The sequence below is a fragment of the Ambystoma mexicanum genome, chromosome 6p (genome assembly GCF_040938575.1).
Source record: "Ambystoma mexicanum isolate Mex_15411 chromosome 6p, UKY_AmexF1_1, whole genome shotgun sequence".
In the NCBI taxonomy this organism is placed as follows: Eukaryota; Metazoa; Chordata; class Amphibia; order Caudata; family Ambystomatidae; genus Ambystoma; species Ambystoma mexicanum.
Genome location: NC_090935.1, coordinates 513,454,181 through 513,471,709, shown reverse-complemented (window position 1 = coordinate 513,471,709; position 17,529 = coordinate 513,454,181). Strand labels below are relative to the sequence as shown.

The 17,529-nt window shown below is 47.6% G+C and overlaps 1 protein-coding gene across 2 annotated transcripts in view; it reads left to right on the top strand.

Moving 5' to 3' along the window:
* Positions 1–17,529, top strand: part of DEPDC1B (DEP domain containing 1B) — a 479,942-nt gene that overhangs the window by 284,532 nt on the left and 177,881 nt on the right. For both annotated transcript variants that reach the window (XM_069627327.1, XM_069627326.1), the window contains exon 7: positions 13,087–13,227. In XM_069627327.1, coding sequence (XP_069483428.1) covers positions 13,087–13,227 — 141 coding nt within the window. The remainder of the gene's footprint in view (positions 1–13,086; positions 13,228–17,529) is intronic.

Sequence of the window (17,529 nt, the reverse complement as noted above, 5' to 3'; positions counted from 1 at the left end):
TTTGATTTCCAAGAAAGACGGGGGATTGAGACCCATCATGGACTTGCGCGGTTTGAACAAACTCCTCAGGACGGACAAGTTCAAGATGGTTACTCTCTCTCAAGTCCTCCAGGCCCTTCAACTTCAGGACTGGTTGGTGTCTCTCGACATCAAGGACGCTTATTTTCATGTGCCGATCCATCCAAAGCGCAAGAAGTACCCGAGGTTCGCGGTTGGCGACTCGCACTTTCAATTTCGGGTCGTACCGTTCGGATTGACCACCGCCCCGAGGGTCTTCACCAAGCTCATGCTAGTGGTGGCAGCGCACCTCAGGAAAGGGGGGATTCATGTCTACCCCTACCTGGACGATTGGTTGATCAGGGCGCGATCATCTGTCAGTCACCTGCCACTCCCTCCACAAGCTGGGCTTCTCCCTCAACTTAAAGAAGTCTCATTTGACACCAACTCAGAGACTCCAGTACATCGGAGCAGTGCTTGACACGTCCCTGGGGGTTTTTTCCTCCCCGGGTGAGGGCTCATCACATTCAGCAGATGGAGCACAAATTTCAACTTGCCCAGACTCTCCCAGCGTTCGAGTTCTTGAGACTGCTCGGCCTCATGGCATCCTTCATTCTTCTGGTGCCAGAGGCCAGATTGCGGATGAGATCTTTGCAATGGGCACTCAAGCTCCAGTGGTCTGTCCTCTGTCAGGATGTCGGACCCTGTTCAGGTGCAGTCTTCGGTCGCCCAGGACCTTCTGTGGTGGGCCGACAAAGGCAATCTGATGAGGGGGGCTCCATTTTGGCTGCCCTTGCCGGAGGTGACGATTGTGACGGATGCATCCCTCACGGGATGGGGAGCTCAAACCAACGAGTTGACAATCAGCGGTCGTTGGTCTCTGTCGGAGTCCAGACTCCATATCGATCTGTTGGAGCTCAGGGCCGTCAGGCTAGCCCTGAAGGCTTTTCTGCCGACCGTGCGAGGAAAGAATGTCCTGATCCTGACGGACAACACGGTGGCCATGTACAACCTCAACAAAAAGGAGGTGGGGGGCAGGGTCACTTCCTTAGTGCAGGGAGGCGATGCAGCTCTGGTTCTGGGCAATCCAGCAGGAAGTTTCGATCTCGGCAGTTCATCTGGCAGGAGACGAAAACGAGACTGCGGACGCTCTGAGCAGGCAGAGTGCGATCTCTCACGAGTGGGAGTTGGCTCAGGAGATTCTCCTGGAGATCTTCGCCCTTTGGGGGACCCCTCAAGTGGATCTTTTCGCCTCCAGTGTCAACCGGAAGTGCGAGAGGTTCTGCTCGTGGGAATTTCCTCCAAACGAAGCCTTAGGAGACACGTTCGTGGTGGAGTGGTCATTCCCGCTGCTGTACGCATTTCCTCCAGTCTCCGTCATCCCGCAAGTACTACGGAGGTTCGGTTCCCGGATGATCCTCATTGCTCTGGCTTGGGCCCAGAGGATGAGGTACCTGGACCTTCTCGACTTGTCCATCTGCCCTCCACGTCGTCTTCCCTACCGAGACAATCTGCTCTCACGGGAGGGGGGACAGGTTCTCCATCCAGAGGTCAGATCCCTCAACCTTCACGCTTGGTTTCTGAAAGGTTGAGGTATAAGGATTGGGACCTCCCTGAAGACGTGATGGTGGTGTTGCTTTTGGCCAGAAGGCCCGCAACAAAGTCCCTGTACCGTTGCTGTTGGAGGAAGTTCTGCGACAGGGTTGTCCTTAGAGTTCGTCCTTGTTTTCTTCCGAAGGTGGTGTCGGAATTTCATTTAGGCCAGAAGGTTGTTCTTCCGGCATTTTATTTTCCTCCACATCTTTGTAAGTAAGAGGAGAGGTTCCCTAGGCTTGATCCTAACAGAGCGTTAAGCTTTTATATTTCACGCATGTCCCGGGTCAGGGTGGACGATCAGCTCTTCATTGGTTACGCTGGAAAGCGTTTGGGACAAGCTATGACGAAACAGACTTTGTCTCGCTGGTCGGCTTATGGGCCCATTCTACCAGGGGTATGGGCGCCTCTACTGCCCTGCAGAGGGGTGTTCCTATTTGTAATATCTGTGATGCAGCCACCTGGGCTTCGGTACATACTTTTTGTATGTAACTATTCCCTCGATTCCTTCCGGGGGCAGGATCTGGACTTTGGCAAGGCAGTCCTTTACTCCGCAATTTGATTGGGCCTGCTAAATTTCTGTTTTCTAAATTCTTTTTCCACCTCTTTGCATTGGTAATGCTTTGGGAGTCTGTCATAGATATGGAATATGTCGGAGGACCCAATCTCCTCGAAGAACAAGTTACTCTCTTACCTGGTAAGATTCTTTCGATGAGATGGTCCGATGACGTATTACATATCGCTCCCTCCCCGCTACAGAATTTATTATGCGATTGCAATTTACGTTTCCGCAATGCTTTGTGTGTCAGACTGGCAGAAGACTGGTGGCACACGTTCTAGGGAAAAAACTACAACTGAGGCTACGGGCGTCGTGCGTCCTACTTATAACATCCAGTGACGTCGGCCATCGGAGGAGGTCCTCGCGGGCAGCATATCGATGTCATCGACGCAGGGCACAGACGCCGAAGATTTTCCGAAGCAGCACAGCTGTGGTGATTACTGTCATAGATATGGAATACGTGGTCGGACCATCCCATCGAAAGAACGTTACCAGGTAAGAGAATAACTTGTTCTTCCAAACCAGGAAAGCAAGTCAAAATTGCACGGACTACTAAGTGGAAAAAAATGGACTTTAGTAAGGTTCCAGTGATGCGGCCGGGAGTGGCCTGTGCAGTAGTGCAGTCCAGGTCCAAGCAGGTGCAGGCCAAATGCACAGCTGGTGATGAGTCAGACCTCAAAAAAAGTGATTAATACAGAGCAGGGCTTTAGACTGGTTAGTCCCATAAGTCCAGAGGAGGAAGGCAGAAGTGATGGATCAGGAATGCCAAACGAAAGCTGCTGGCGTACCTGGAGTTCTAGTAGGGAGGCATGTTGTTGAGCGTCGGGTGGTGGTGTCAGGTGAAACCACTGCAAAAGCTGCCAGCCCCTGAAATATGGTCGAAAGCGGTGGATTTTATTAATGGTATATTCACAGGGTGTAGTGGCTTAGAGGATTTGATAAGAGCCAGGTTTTATTGGCCTTCCTGAATTTCAAGTTGTTTTTATGTTGTGAATGTGTAAGGGGATGGAATTCCAGATGATTGGCGCTTGGACAGACAAGGACACGCTGCCAAGCCTTGTCGAGTTGTGCAGTGGAATCACTAGACGAAATGCTTTGTGAGTTCTGAGGTTCTTGGTAGGTCGGTAAGGGACCATTTTGTCTCGTAGGAATTCAGGGCCCGTGTTGTGGATTGCGCAATGGGTGATATACATGGCTTTGAAGGTGGTGCGTCGAGCAATAGGGAGCCAGTGGAGGACTGAGTAGAGCTGATGTGCTCCCTTGCGGGCAGGTTAATGAGAAGGCGTGCTACTGCGTTTTGGATTCTTTCGAGTTTCCGTTGTTGGGATGCAGGACTCCTAGGTAGAGCCAGTTTGTGTAGTCCAGGCGGGAGAGGAGGATGGAGTTGATGGCCGAGAAACGGTGCGGATAGGTGAGGTATGGGAAAATCCTCCTGGGAATATGTAAGTGAAAGAAACATGTTTTGGATACGCTGGTGGTGTGTTGGGTGAGGGATAGATCTGAGTCTAGTTGACATCCAAGATTTTTAACCATGTTAGATGGTGCTGGTGCTTGTCCTAGTGAATTGGGCCACGGGATTGGTTGGGGAATGAGAGATGTTTTCCCACTATGTAGGATTTCGGTTTTCCCAGGGTTGAGGATGAGATGGTTGGTCGTCATCCAGTGATCAATATCGGAGCGGCATGATGACGCGTCCAGGTCCTTCAGGATTTGGGATTTGAAGGATGATCTGGGTATCATCTGCGTAGGTGTAGCAGGTAAGGTTGTACGAATGGATGATTTCGGGGATGGGTTGTATGTAGAAATTGAAAATTAGCAGTGACGTGCATGCTCCTTGGGGGAACCCTTTGCAAATTGGACGTGATATGGATGTGAATTGGTCAAGTTGCATGATTTGGGACCGTTTAGAGATGAAGGAGGAGATCCACGAGAGGGCTGTGCTTGTGATTCCTAGTGTTTGTAATCTGTCAGAGAATCATGTGATTGATGGTATCTAAAGCTGTGGAGAGGTCTAGAAGGACGAGAACAGCGCAACTGTCTGCATCAGCTGTTCTTTTTAGGTCATCCCAGATGGAGACTATGGAGGCTTCTGTTCCCCTTTGTGGTAGGAAAACTGATTGTTGTGCTGGGTCTTCAAGGTTATTGGATTCAGCAAATTGAGCTGCTTGTAGGCCATGCAATCAATCAGTTTGGCGCTGAAATGCGTATTGGACATGGGTTGGTAGTTTTGGGGAAGAAGTGGGTCAAGCGTCGGTTTTTTGAGGATGTGGTTGGTGTAGGATGTTTTTAGGGCTTTCGGGAAGGATCCTGAGGTGAGTCAGTGGTTCAGGATTGCATGGGCGACGTTACATGCGCAGGTGGCAGTTAGTATTTTCTTGAGCAATGTGGGTAGGCCTGGGTCTTCTGACGAACCTGACTGGCAGCTGGCCACTACCAGCGACAGAAATTCTTGGCGTGTGATGGGAGAGGAGTCAAAAGAAGAATGTGATCGGGGTGGGGTTTGTAGGTGTGCTGTGGGCGGTGGTGCTTGGTCTTTGTGTAATATTGCTAGCCCACCTCCCCTACGAGATCTGTTCCGAATGGTGAGAGTGTAACCAGGTGGGAAGGTCTCGTGAGCGAGAGGTTTATAGTCATCCGAGAACCAGGTCTCAGTAATGAAGAGGATGTCTGGGTTTTCTTCTGTGATGAGGTTGTAGATGTGCAGTTTGTTTTTTAAAACAGACCTGGCATTGATGAGGGTGCGGGATATTTGGAGGGATGCCATTGTGGGTGGAGGGTGGGTGTTCCATGGGGGCGAGAGTGGGGTCTGTATTGGGGAGAGGCAGTGGAGGGGAAGGAGGGGTGTAGTGTGGGGATGCAGGAGTAGTTTGGTTAAGTGGGAGGAAGGGGACGAGAGCTAGGACTGGGTTGGGGCAGAAGGTGAGGTTTCACTCCTGTATTGGGGTGGCAGTGGTTGAGTACTGTCTCAGAGAATGGGAGATGCTAGGGGGCACATTAGGCGACTGCGGTGTCGCCCTTTCCTTGCCTTGTATGCGGTAAAGGCGATGTGGGAGAGAGTGGGTGGTTCGCTGGTGAGGGGGGTGTTGGCTAGAGCTTCTCTTGCTGCGCGAGGGGAAGTGGCAATTGGGCAGGGCCTGTAGATGGTTGGGGGTGGATGTGAGTGGACTGTGTCGGGGATTGTGTGTTCCGTGGTTGTGAGCCATCTGATCCGTCTCTTCATCTTGCTGCTCTCAATTGTGCAGATCAGGATCTACGGGTAGGGGAGAGAGTTACAGTTTGAGGCAGGAGGGTAAGAAAGGGGCCGGGGCAAAGGGTGGGGGGAGCGATAACAGTTGGATGTGTGCTGTGGAAGGAGAGTGAACTGTGTAGTAGAGGGGATAGGGAGCGACTACTGAGGGTTTCAGTGGGGCTAGTGGTGTGCCAGTGAGCAGCAAGGTTGTGGCCGGTGAGTGACATGGTGCCTCGATGACTGTTACCGATTGAGGACTGAGTTTGCAGGATTGCGTGCAAGGTAGAACAGGCCTACCTTTTGTGTGCGAAACAAGACACTGCCAGGGTTTGTGATTACTATGTAGTGGGAAAGGGGCTACTCCTAACAAGACAATTTGTGTACAAGACTAAACACAGCTACGTAGCAATGCAATTGGTGTACAAGACTAAACCGCGCTAGATTTGAGAGTCCAGTATAATGGAAGAGAGGTCTACACCTAAAAATGCAATTTATTGTACATGGCTGAACACAAATACACAATTTCTGTCTAGTCTAATGTGTGTACAAGACTGAACACGGCCAGATTTGAGAATCCTGTATAGTGGGAGAGAGGCCTACACCTGACAATGCAATTTGTGTACAAGACTAAACCCGGCTACCTAACAATGCAATTTGTGTACAAGACTAAACACACACAGATGGCCTATGTTGTTAATCCCGCTACTGTGACAATGCAAGTGGGTTTGTTATGTGGGAGGGCTTCCAGAATAGAGTGATTATTCTACTCCTCACCCTGTCTGACCTATACCTTATTTGTCTTTGCTGGTTGACGGCTGGCCTCTGGTTTCCCCTGCAGACACGATCTGGGGCAGTCTCTGTTGGAGCTGCCTTTTGCCTTGGGGCCCTTAGCCACAGAGTACAAAAGAAAGTCTGCTAATGACTAGCACATCCCCACCGATTCTAGATTAGCCTATCTAAGAGCAGAGTGTTAGCACGCCTGGAACTGCTGTGTTTACTAATAGTTGCATTAACTTTGTGCAACTTCAATGTTACACGCAGTTAACTCTCTCCCCTTCACGTCTGAAACCACACAAGAGCTGCTGTGAGAATGCGATGTCTCCTGCCCCCCTTACCTTCCAATCACTCTCCTGACTTAGCAAGTGCTAACACCGCATGACAATTAAAATTGCCTAAAAATCTATATGCATACGAATGCAGGTACTAACAGTGACGGCTTTAGATCAATAATACAGATTGCCCATGCGATAAGGGTAGGAAGTCTTGATTCTATTAAAGACATGGAGGCGAGTATTATGCTTTTACTTCTTTAATTACTGCTCAACAGCAATTCAAAACTTACTTTTCAAACTGTTTTTTTATTTTTATTTTTTTAGAACATGTGCCCAACTGGCTTATAAAACAAACCTAAACATAAGCATGAGGACAAGAACTATCTTTCCCAAGAATCCTAGAGACTCTGTAGTCCTAGCCTCCTTTCTGTCCACCAATGGTAGTCCTTTGTCTGGTATAAACTCCTCTGAATCTAGGTTGCTTCCTCTTCTTTTTTCATCCTGTCTCGCTGTCTAGTCTTGTAACTGCTAAACAGATCCAAATTTAACCATTGTAATCACTCTGCTGCGCTTCGCAGTGTAGACCTCTTTCTTTCCATCAGTCCCTGTTATTTTTCTGCTCGTCCCCTAAAACAAAGATAAGGGCATCATCATCAGGGCCGGGAAATCTTTTACACAGTTTAAATACAATGCAGTAGAACATGATTTGAACTTCAGATGGGCGGGATAATGCTCGCCTCCGTGTCTTTAATAGAATCAAGACTTCCTGCGCTTATCGCATGGGCAATCTGTATTCTATTACAAGACCGGAGGCGAGCATTATGCTTGTTCAAAGCTTTGAATCACTGCCGCTGTAATATTAGTGACTGGCTTAAAGTAGAAAGTCCTAAATACTGAATCACTGGCCCAGTCTGCGGCTTTCATGATCTCCTGCAGTGGAGCTCCGGCTGCAAAAGCTCCTGAAGCCATGGCTCCCCTAGCTGAGTGAGCCCCGAAACTCGATATGTCTATTCCTGCTAATTGCATGACTTCTTTCACTCATCTCGCTATGGTCGCTACTGCTACTGCTTTAAATGGCTTTCTACGCGCAATAAGGTGCTGAGTCACTCCTGCAGGTCTCACAGCGGCTGTCACTGTCTCATATCTCTTTAAGCATTGTGCTACGCAGAGCTTAGTATTGCCTGGAAAATACGGATAAGTAATTATCTTGGAATTAGTCTTGGTACGCTTGGCTATGTTGAACGCTACTTCTTCCGGATAGAAAATCTTCCGGTCAATCTCGAGAGCCTTAACATCAGAAATGCGCCTGCATGACACTAAACATAATAACATAGCTAGCTTTCCAGACACGTGCTTATCTGACAGCAGCTCGTTTCTTGGCCATTGTTCTAGCATGCTCAGTACCTTTGTAACGTCCCATAATACTGAATATCTAGGCCGCGGAGGCTTGCTCACCTTAATGCCCTTGAGGAGTCTTTTCACCGCTGGATGTTCTCACGCGGGTACTCCTTCCACTAGATCATGGCCCGCCGAAATGGCCGACCTGTACACTCCTATCGTCCTGAAAGCTTTACCCTCCGCGCTTAGTGCTGCTAGAAAATGTATAACTTGAGTTATAGGAGCTGAAATGGGAGGAATACTCCTCTCCCTGCACCATAATTCCCAGGCCTGGCAAGCAGAATTATAGCTCCTAACTGTCGAGGGGGCCCATGATACATCGATGAGCTCTGTAGCTTCCTCTGAAAGCCCTGGCAAGCGCCATCTCCGCCTGAAATTCTGCAAGCCAACAGCTTCAAGGTCTGATCCCTGACCAAAGGGTGAGGCTCTCCTGCTGGATCTAGTAGGAGATCCTCTCGGTGTGAGATCCTCTGAGGGAAATCCATGGAAAGTTCCATCAGAATCGGGAACCAGGCCTGAGAACTCCATTCCGGAGTTACTATCACTAGCTCGGCCTTGTCTCTGCGCACCTTTGCTAGTGTTCTGGCTATCATCGCGAAGGGGGGGAAACGCGTAATGGACGTTCTGTCCCCAACACTGAAGGAAAGCGTCCGTCCCCAACGCTTCGGGGTCTAGCCTCCAGCTGAAGTAATTCTGCAGGTGCGCGTTTAGTCTGGAGGCGAACAGATCCGTATGCAGCGGCCCCCATTTGCGTGGCAAATTGTTGAACACTGATTCGTGTAGCCTCCAGTCGCTGGAGTCCACTAGATAGCGAGAATTCCCATCGGCAACAAAATTCTTTGCTACCGGAAGATATTCCGCTTTGATCGCTATATTCCTGCTCAGGCAGAAGTGCCAGAAGTCATTGGCTATCTCCACTAGCATCTTGGACTTCGTCCCCTCGAGCTTGTTGATATATCTCACCGCTGAGATATTGTCCATGCCTAGCAGAATGCAGCATTGAGCTTTGTCTCTCGAACGCCCTCACCGCGAAGGATCCTGCCAGGAGCTCCAAACAATTGATATGCAGTTCCAGCTCTTCTGGGGACCACTTTCCGCCTGTTTGTGCTTCCGCACCTGGCTCCCCAGCCCGACCTGCTGGCGTCTGACTCTATTATAAGTTCTGGTCTGTCCCCGGAAATGGCTCTGCCGTTCCACGCTTCCATATTGCTCAGCCACCAACAAAGCTCTGACCTGCTGTCCTTGTCCAAAGGGACCTGATGATGGTATCTCCATCCTTTCTGCAGGTATTTGATCTTGAGCCTCTGAAGGGCTCGATAGTGTAACGGTCCGGGGAAGAGAGCCTGGATCGAGGCCGCCAGAAGACCCACTATCCTGGCTAGATTCCGAAGCGAAATAAGCTGTCTCCCCAGAGCTGATCTCAGCTCCTTCTTGGTGGACTTTATTTTGGCGGGCGGGAGCGCTAGCGTGGCCTTTCTTGTATCTATGTCGAAGCCTAGGAACTCCAGGCTCCTGCTCGGGACGAGCACCGACTTCTCCTCGCTGATCAAGAAACCGAGGCTGGAGATGAAGACGGTCGACCACTGCACCTGTCTCTGCAGTCTTTCCTTGCTCTCTGCCATCAGAAGGATGTCGTCCAAATATATGATCATCCTTATGCCTTGCTCTCGCATTGCGGTGGCTACCGGCCTCATCAGTTTCGTGAACGCCCAAGGCGCTGAAGCCAGTCCGAACGGCAAGGTCTTGAACTGCCAGGTCCTCTCTTTCCACCTGAAACGCAGAAAACGCCTGAACAGGGGAGCGACTGGAACTGTCGGGTATGCGTCTTTCAAATCTAGACGGGCTAGTCAATCGTCTTTCCTTAGGAGGTCCCCCAATAAGTGTATCCCCTCCAACTTGAAGTGCCTGTACTCTAACCATCCGTTCAGTTCCTTCAGATTGATAACTGGTCTTACCTTCCCTTTGCAGTGAACCAAAAGCATGTTGCTCAGAAATCCCTGCGCCTGAGTCTGTGCCCTCTCTATTGCTTGCTGCTGCGCTAGCGCCTCTAATTCTGCATCTAAGAGAACTTTCTCTTCTGCCGAGGAATGCATGCGCTGGGGAGGCCATGGCTCCTGCATGAAATCTAGTTGGAAACCCTGGACTGTCGCGCCAGTTGTCTATAAAAAACAGCGTTCTCCCTCCCACTGGGGGATAACTTGCGGCTCCCACTCTCACCTGTGGGGCTATTCTGGTGCCTGAAGTATCCTTGTCCTCGGCGCCCTCTGGAACCTCTTCCCCGGCTCGGGAAGAATGCATCCTGTTGGCGTGATTCCCAGCATTGGGCCCTGGGCCCTTGAGGTCTTCTGTTGGAGTTGAGGGGGCCGGACGAACGACCTCTGCTGTGACCGGCCCCTGCAAAAACCCGAGAAGGGAAAACCTTCCTGATTGATGCCTGGGCTCTCCCGAGAGCGGTGTAGGTCCCTACAAATCTGTTCATCTCCTTGACGAACGTGTCGCCAAATAGGAGACCCTATGCTCCTTCTTCCGCTTCGTATGATGCTAGGTCTCCCAATTTGTTGTCCACTTTCAACAGTGCAGACCTACGTGTCTGTCGTAATCGCGGTATTTGCGTTTCCTAAGAGGCAAACGGCTCTCTGAGCCCATCCAGCCAGCGTGTACGGGTCTACTGGCTCCCCATTGTCCTTGGCCCTCTCAGAGAGGTCCATGATTTTTGCTATTGGGCCTGTCAGATCCAACACTTTATCCTGACAGGACCCCCATGCGCGATCCATTCCTCTGTGCGTGTCCTTAGCGGCCCTTGTAATGAAGGTCAACATTTTGGGGTCTAGTTCCGGGGTCTCCGCCACCTTCCCCGTGAGCTTTGGCCTGGGACACTCTGATTTTAATCTGAACCTGATCTCCTTCTCCAGAGGCTTTCTGAGTTTCTGGGACATGTATAGCGCCACTCTTGGGGATGGCGCCCAATATGTGGACCTTGGATGCCTGATGGCATCAGGCTCAAACATATCAGACATGTCCTCTTCGGGGTTTCCTTCCACCATGCTGGCATCTTTTCTCGTCGGTCTCTCTTTTTCTACAATGCTCTCCGACAGACTTCTCGCGTCTTCCTCCTGTTCCTCATATTCATCTGAGGAAGACGGTGTGACCCCTATGTTTTTTGCCCCTGGGGTAGGGGGTACGAGGCTGGGCTCTGCTGACCTGGAAAGGAACGCGTCCTTGAGCCTGTCGAAGGCGTCAGCTGCCTCTATGGACTTCTCTCTCTTCCCCATGTCTAAGCCCGGGGGGGTAGAAGAGTGCTTTCTCTTCTGGGCTGCTTTACTCACCCTTTTTCTTTATGTAGAGGCTCAGTGGTGGAGGTCCCCTCCCCTGGGTCTTCAACTCTGCCAGCTTTTGTGCCCAAAATATCTTCAAGGACTTGTAATCTGTCCTGAATAGGCTGGACCCCTTGAGCTACTGCTCTCACAAGGGAATCCCCTAATACCTTTTTGAAACTCTGGGAGAGGTTGAATTCTTCCTCAGTTAACTCCTGCTCATGTTCTGAGTACTCTTCCCAGTACTCCTCTCCTCTGTCACAGGCCATCACTGTCTGACGGTAGGTCTTGTCAAGAGCTGTTTATGGGTAGCTTAAACTGCCTTTGTAACAGTGCAGCTCACGAGCGTGTGGATTAAATATCTTTTTTTTTTTTTTTCCTCTCCGTACGCTCGTATCAGACCAAAATGCTCCGCGTATTCGACCGTCCTACCGCTACTCACCACACAGAACGTTCGAGTAAGGAACGTTGCCAGAGCCGCGGTCTCCTCGCGCGCATGCGCGGAAGCTCCAATGTGCCTGCTTTCAGTTCCGCGGCTGCGAACCTACGCGCTTTTCGCGCCTTAGTCGTCACAGAGGGAACGGCCTCCCTTAGGCGAGCAAGATCACTCGCGGGATACCCGTTCCCTCAATGCGCCCTGTCGCTCACGAAATCGGGCGCTGATGCGCGACGCACACGGCCGCGCTCGTATTAATATGCTGCGCTCGCGAATACACACCCTACGCGCTACTCGTTTTAATACGCTGCGCTCGCAGTATCAAATAAGCACCCTACGCGCTACACAATACGTCAGCTGTGAACACATTAGCCTTAATAGAAAACCTCACATTATCATAACATGAAATGCTTAGCTAAATAAATGGAACACTTAACTGTCGAGCCAGCAAAAAAAGAAGAGGAAGGGACCTAGAGTCAGAGGAGTTTATACCAGACAAAGGACTACCATTGGTGGACAGAAAGGAGGCTAGGACTACAGAGTCCCTAGGATTCTTGGGAAGGATAGTTCTTGTCCTCATGCTTTTGTTTGTTTTTGTTTAGGTTTGTTTTTTAAGCCAGTTGGGCACATGTTCTAAAAAAAAATTAAAAAAAATAAAAAAAAAAGTTTGAAAAGTAAGTTTTGAATTGCTGTTGAGCAGTAATTAAATAAGTAAAAGCATAATGCTCGCCTCTGGTCTTGTAATAGAATTGTGTGCCTTTATTAACTGTGCAGCAGCTAGCACCGTTTATTCTGTGTCCTGTCCGGCTACGGCCCTGTAGGCCAGCCAGATCAAATCAACATAGCCCACAATTTCGGCATTTGTCTTGGAAACGAGACCACGTATAGCAACCCTCTCGCTTAGAAACTTGTCACCGGTATTAAGCATGTTATAAAAGAACAATTATAAAGCTTGATCTGCCCAGTGGTCTTTGGGCAACTGTCCCTTGCCTTGCACAACACCCTTACACACATCACAGGTTTCGGCCAGCCTTCCACGAGCAGCCTATAAACAACATTATTACAAGAAAGGAACTAAGAGTCTAACATTATGCTAAAGGAACGGAAATTGTGTTTTCCTTTACCATGATCAGTGTTGCCTAGTGTCAGTTGATTCTAGCCTTTTGGTGTCCGTAGTGTGGTGATCCTGGTGTTGTCGTAGCCTCCTTGCCCTTGTGCACTGTCAACCGGTGCAGTGCAAAAGGGTACCTGTATGCCCTCTACAAAAGCCCGGCCAAGTTTGGTGGACCTACATGGAGACATACTAATTTAGTGTTGAAAATGAAAGCAAAACAGGTCATCATAAGGTACAGTAGAACTAAACCTGTATTAGACCCCTGCATGATACATATGCTTGTTGAATCAGATATGTTTTATTGACTTATTTTTTGACAATCTGAAATAATAATTTGGTATTCATATAGCGGCTTGATATATATGTGCTGATCTTATGTTTGTGTGTCTTTCAGGGCCCAGCTCCACAGATTTAAATCGGCCCATGTATTTGGGATTTGAAAAAGATGTTTTTAAAACAATAGCCGATTACCACAGTGAAATGAAAGAACCGCTTCTCACGTTCCAGCTATTTGATGTCTTTGTCAACATTCTCGGTAAGGTTCTGCATGCAAAGTAACTCTTCTTTGCCGCCATAAACTTTGATTGCATTTTGCGTGTCGTGGGTTTGAGGCCAACACCTAACTGCGTACAGCCTACAGCTTTACCAGCTAATTCATTGGTCTGTCTAAATGAAGACTTCACCTCATATTCTCAGGTTACATCTTTTTTAGTGGTAAATTTGCATTGTACTTTATGTGGTCTTGTGTGCTTGTATTCTGCCACTTGTGTGGTCTCTTGGCGCTCTGGCAGATCTGCAATGGAAGGGGGCGGGGTTTGGAGGGTTGTTAAGGTGATGGAGAGGCTTCAGTTTTGAAAAACTGGTCACTGCGTTTGGGTGTAATTGGTTGATAGCATTCATTTGGTGTTGGGGTATGATTGTGCATGGGTGTTTTGTGTGCTTGTTTGGTTTCATGTTGAGTGGTGTGAGGTGTGTGCGGTAGAGGTAGGGTTATGAGAATGCAGAATATTGAGTTTTTAGTATGGTTAGTTGGGTGCTATAAATTTCATACTCGCGTGCAGGTTTATTGATGTGTGTGCATAAAGCCTACATAATGCATATGTGGCTGAAACTAACATGATTGGATGTTACTTTAGTGTTATAGGTTTATGTAGTTGAGCCAGCCCTACATTTTGAACATTGATAAAAGAAAAATCAATTTCCCTGAATTTTGACTTGAATAGTGTGCCCGCTCAGACTTTTAAAATGAGTAAAGTGCCCAAATCAAATTTCAAGCCAGCAATTCAGTGATTTAAGGAAAAGAGATCCATTGAACGAGTGCTCTGAGTGCTGTTTCGATGTGCCTTCTGAGGTGAAACATTTCCTGTGACCTGAAGTACTTAAGACGTGAATGTACTGAAGTCATGGATTGTTATCTCTGAAGATAAAGACTGACCTTATTTCGCCATACCTTTTTTATATATTTCAGAACTCTGCTGAACATCTTAACCCCACTGAATACTATGTAAACCCAGTCCCGCCCTGGAAACCGATATAAGCACCAGTGCGTTGAGTGTTTCACTGTTCTGGTGTCTGTTGAAGGTGTAGGTATTGTTTACTTGCAACCCCCCCCAGCCACCGCCCCCCCCCGAAGTGAGTCGTCACTGGTAATTACTCTCAACATCTTTCTTTATAATGCCGGTCACAACGAGAAAGGGCAGTGTAAAAAGTGTGACGCGAAAAGAACAAGCAAAGCCATATTCTGTAAAGAACACGGCGGTTAACCATATGGTGTTTGAAAAAGTGGTCTCGCCAATTGTAATGATTCCACAATTGGCAAATAAGAGCACTAATGGTCTCCCTTCAAAAATGACAGATTGTCCACCTGCTGCTGATCCCAAACTCATTCCAAAACGTACTATTGTTTGTTCTTCATCCCCAGTGCGCTTTATACAATTAACAAACTTTAGTTCTGTATCCTCACAATCCATAGGTGATAAATCCTTGCTCAATTTATGCTATACAGTGCAGAGGGAATCTTTATGTGGGAAAGGGGGTGTTTCAGAAATAAATAAGGTTCCCATACTGCAGAGTATTCCTCCTCTAGTGACACAGGACAGACTGTCTAAATCCCATACAATGGAGAACTATGCGAGTGAAAGCATTAGAGAAACAGATATGTTTAGCGTACATAGCGGATTTGAATCCTTTATTCATTTGCAGAATACTATGCCTCTTTAGAATGAAGTAATCATGCTGTCACCAAAGTGTGAGGCTTTAATGCTACTTTGCAAAAAAAGGCTGCAGTCCAAAAGGAACTGCTGTTTATTTCTGGAAAAATAGTTGATATTGTAAAGCTTAACAGTGGCTCAAATCCTGAGGGCAAAACTATAATTATCTTACATACCCCTACACATTTGAATGAAGCTACTGGAAATCTGGTGAAGCAGATCTTATTTTGCTGGAACCTGAGTTGGAATCTCTGGACCCCAGCAAACGTAAAGACTTGGCTAAGGATTTGAATAAAGGAAATCTCGCTGCTATTGAAACGGAGAGCATTGACTATACTTGAACATCCCAAAAGAAAAGTGGGGAAAAAAGAGGTTGCAAAGAACGGGAAAGCGAAATGGGCTTCGAACAGAAAAGCATTTCTTGACAGAAGATGAAGATGCAGTTCTACATAATGAGGTTGGAATTATGACATCAAAGAAAAATGTACCCAATGCAGCGATAACGGACTGTATAAAGAACCTGACTAAGGAAGCCCCATGCTGAGGGGGTAATAAGGCTGCAGGGACTATAATTGTACAATGTTTAGATAATAGCTATGATAAACTACCAGATAGTGAAATAGCCAAGTGAGATTAAGGACAGTAAGGAAATTGTTACTGATACACAAATTAAAAGAACTGGCGTAAGTAGCGAGATGGTGGTAGGTTCAGTTAAACTCAACAAACTTGATGTTTCCAAGCTTAAAATATTCGAAAATGAGGCAACTAACCTCAGCCCATTTCTGAATAGAATTAGTGTGTTGAAGGCTTTACAAAGTATTGCACAATTGTCATTAATCTCGTCCAGTGATACATTACTGGTTGAGCTACCTGATATTGTGGAAGAGCCAAACTGGTCCATATTGTACTTTTCTTCACCTTTGTTCGTGGAATAGGTGTTGCCCCAGGCTGCAATGTTTAAACTTAATGGCTTTGTGGTAATCCCCATGCAGACAATTATGGCTAACATGGAACCAGATTTCAATTGGGAATTAAAGCCAAGTCATTTAGAGATAGTGAAGATGGACCTGGTTAAAGATATTTTGCAATGGGAATTGAAGCTAGAGGCCTTTAAGATAGCACTAGATGACACATTGGGTAAACATATGTCTCTGAAACAATGAAGTTGTGTGAATGAACTTTTGATATTAGAAAAATAAGTAATTAATTTATTTCTTGCAATTTGCGTGGATATTGTTAATTTCTCTGCGATAAGGGCCTTTCTGATGCTTGTTAATCTGCTTAGAATCACATGCTGTGCATATAGTCCGACATACAGTGGTAACTGCAGAGTATTGCATCTTGTCTTTCAAGAATCGAAGGTGGACTTCGACATGGGCGTGCCTGTAACAATATCCCTAACGTGACTTGTGTACCAAAATCCCTCACGCGTTCGAGCTCCCTCAGATTGTTTTTTTTCCCCCCAGCTATCTGGTCGCCTTAATGCAGTACTCTTCATAAAACATTGCGTTATTGTTATATTTCGGGACCTTTCGTTGTTTATTCTCATGGTCCCTCCCTTAGATTCCTTTGCCACCGCTGAAGACTGCCGACGACAGAATTTCGACGAGTGTTGATCCGGGCGGCGCTGCTGACCTTGTGGCCGGGCCTTCGGGCCGGCCTTTACAGTAGGGAGAAGTGGGGTCAGGGTGGTCATATTCTTTTCAAGAATGCCTTTCCTTTTCCCCTCTTTGTTTCCTTGGGTTTGTTGTCGCTAGCACAATACTGCGCTATGGACAGGACTCCATTTAGATTTTGTCCTTACTGTAAGGCGAAATACCCGTGGAAAAACTAGCACCGTCGGTGCACCAATTGTCTTCCCCTCGACCACAACGAGGCGGCCTGCAAACTCCTACGGCCTAAGCCTCTTAAGGAGCGCCGTTTGAAGCGGTGGGTGGCATACGGTATGTCGCAGGCCGAAAGTAATTCCCCAGCCGCCGAGTGTGACGAAGGGATTAGCGATGACCAAGGCTCCACTTCGGAGACTATTGACCTTACTGAAAGATTACAAAATTATCGAGGCTTAATACCACATAATCGAAATACGCAATTCATGAGTACAAAGGTACAAGTACACTTTATTTTAGCAGAACAGCTGTATGGCTCTCAACACCCCGCAATGTGTGCATGCAGACACTGTGAGATGAGTGAGTGCTGTACATTTCAAAAACATGAGTATTTATACATTTTTCTCACACTCCCTGACACATCATCCAGCCCGGGCACATCGTCCAGCCCCTCTTCGTGTAACACATTTACCTAGGGTACATCGCCTTTCCACATAACTAATACATGTTTAAACATTCTTTGAATAGTTTGTTGTTTTCTGTTAAACACTTCATATGTTTTTCAAACATTGGACACAAAGGTAACAGTCCTCATTTCATTTACTTATACTTGTCTACCATTTGTTCTTAAGTTTAAAGTCAGCTTAGTTTCAAGGAGCGAAAATAAAGATTTCTGCAAAAGCACATGTTCAGCTATTCATTCTGTTTCACAATTTGAACGGGGAAGACACTGTTGGTACAGATGGCATCTAAATTACTGATTAGCATGGCTCTTGTTTAACTTCAAGGTTTCTTTAGTGC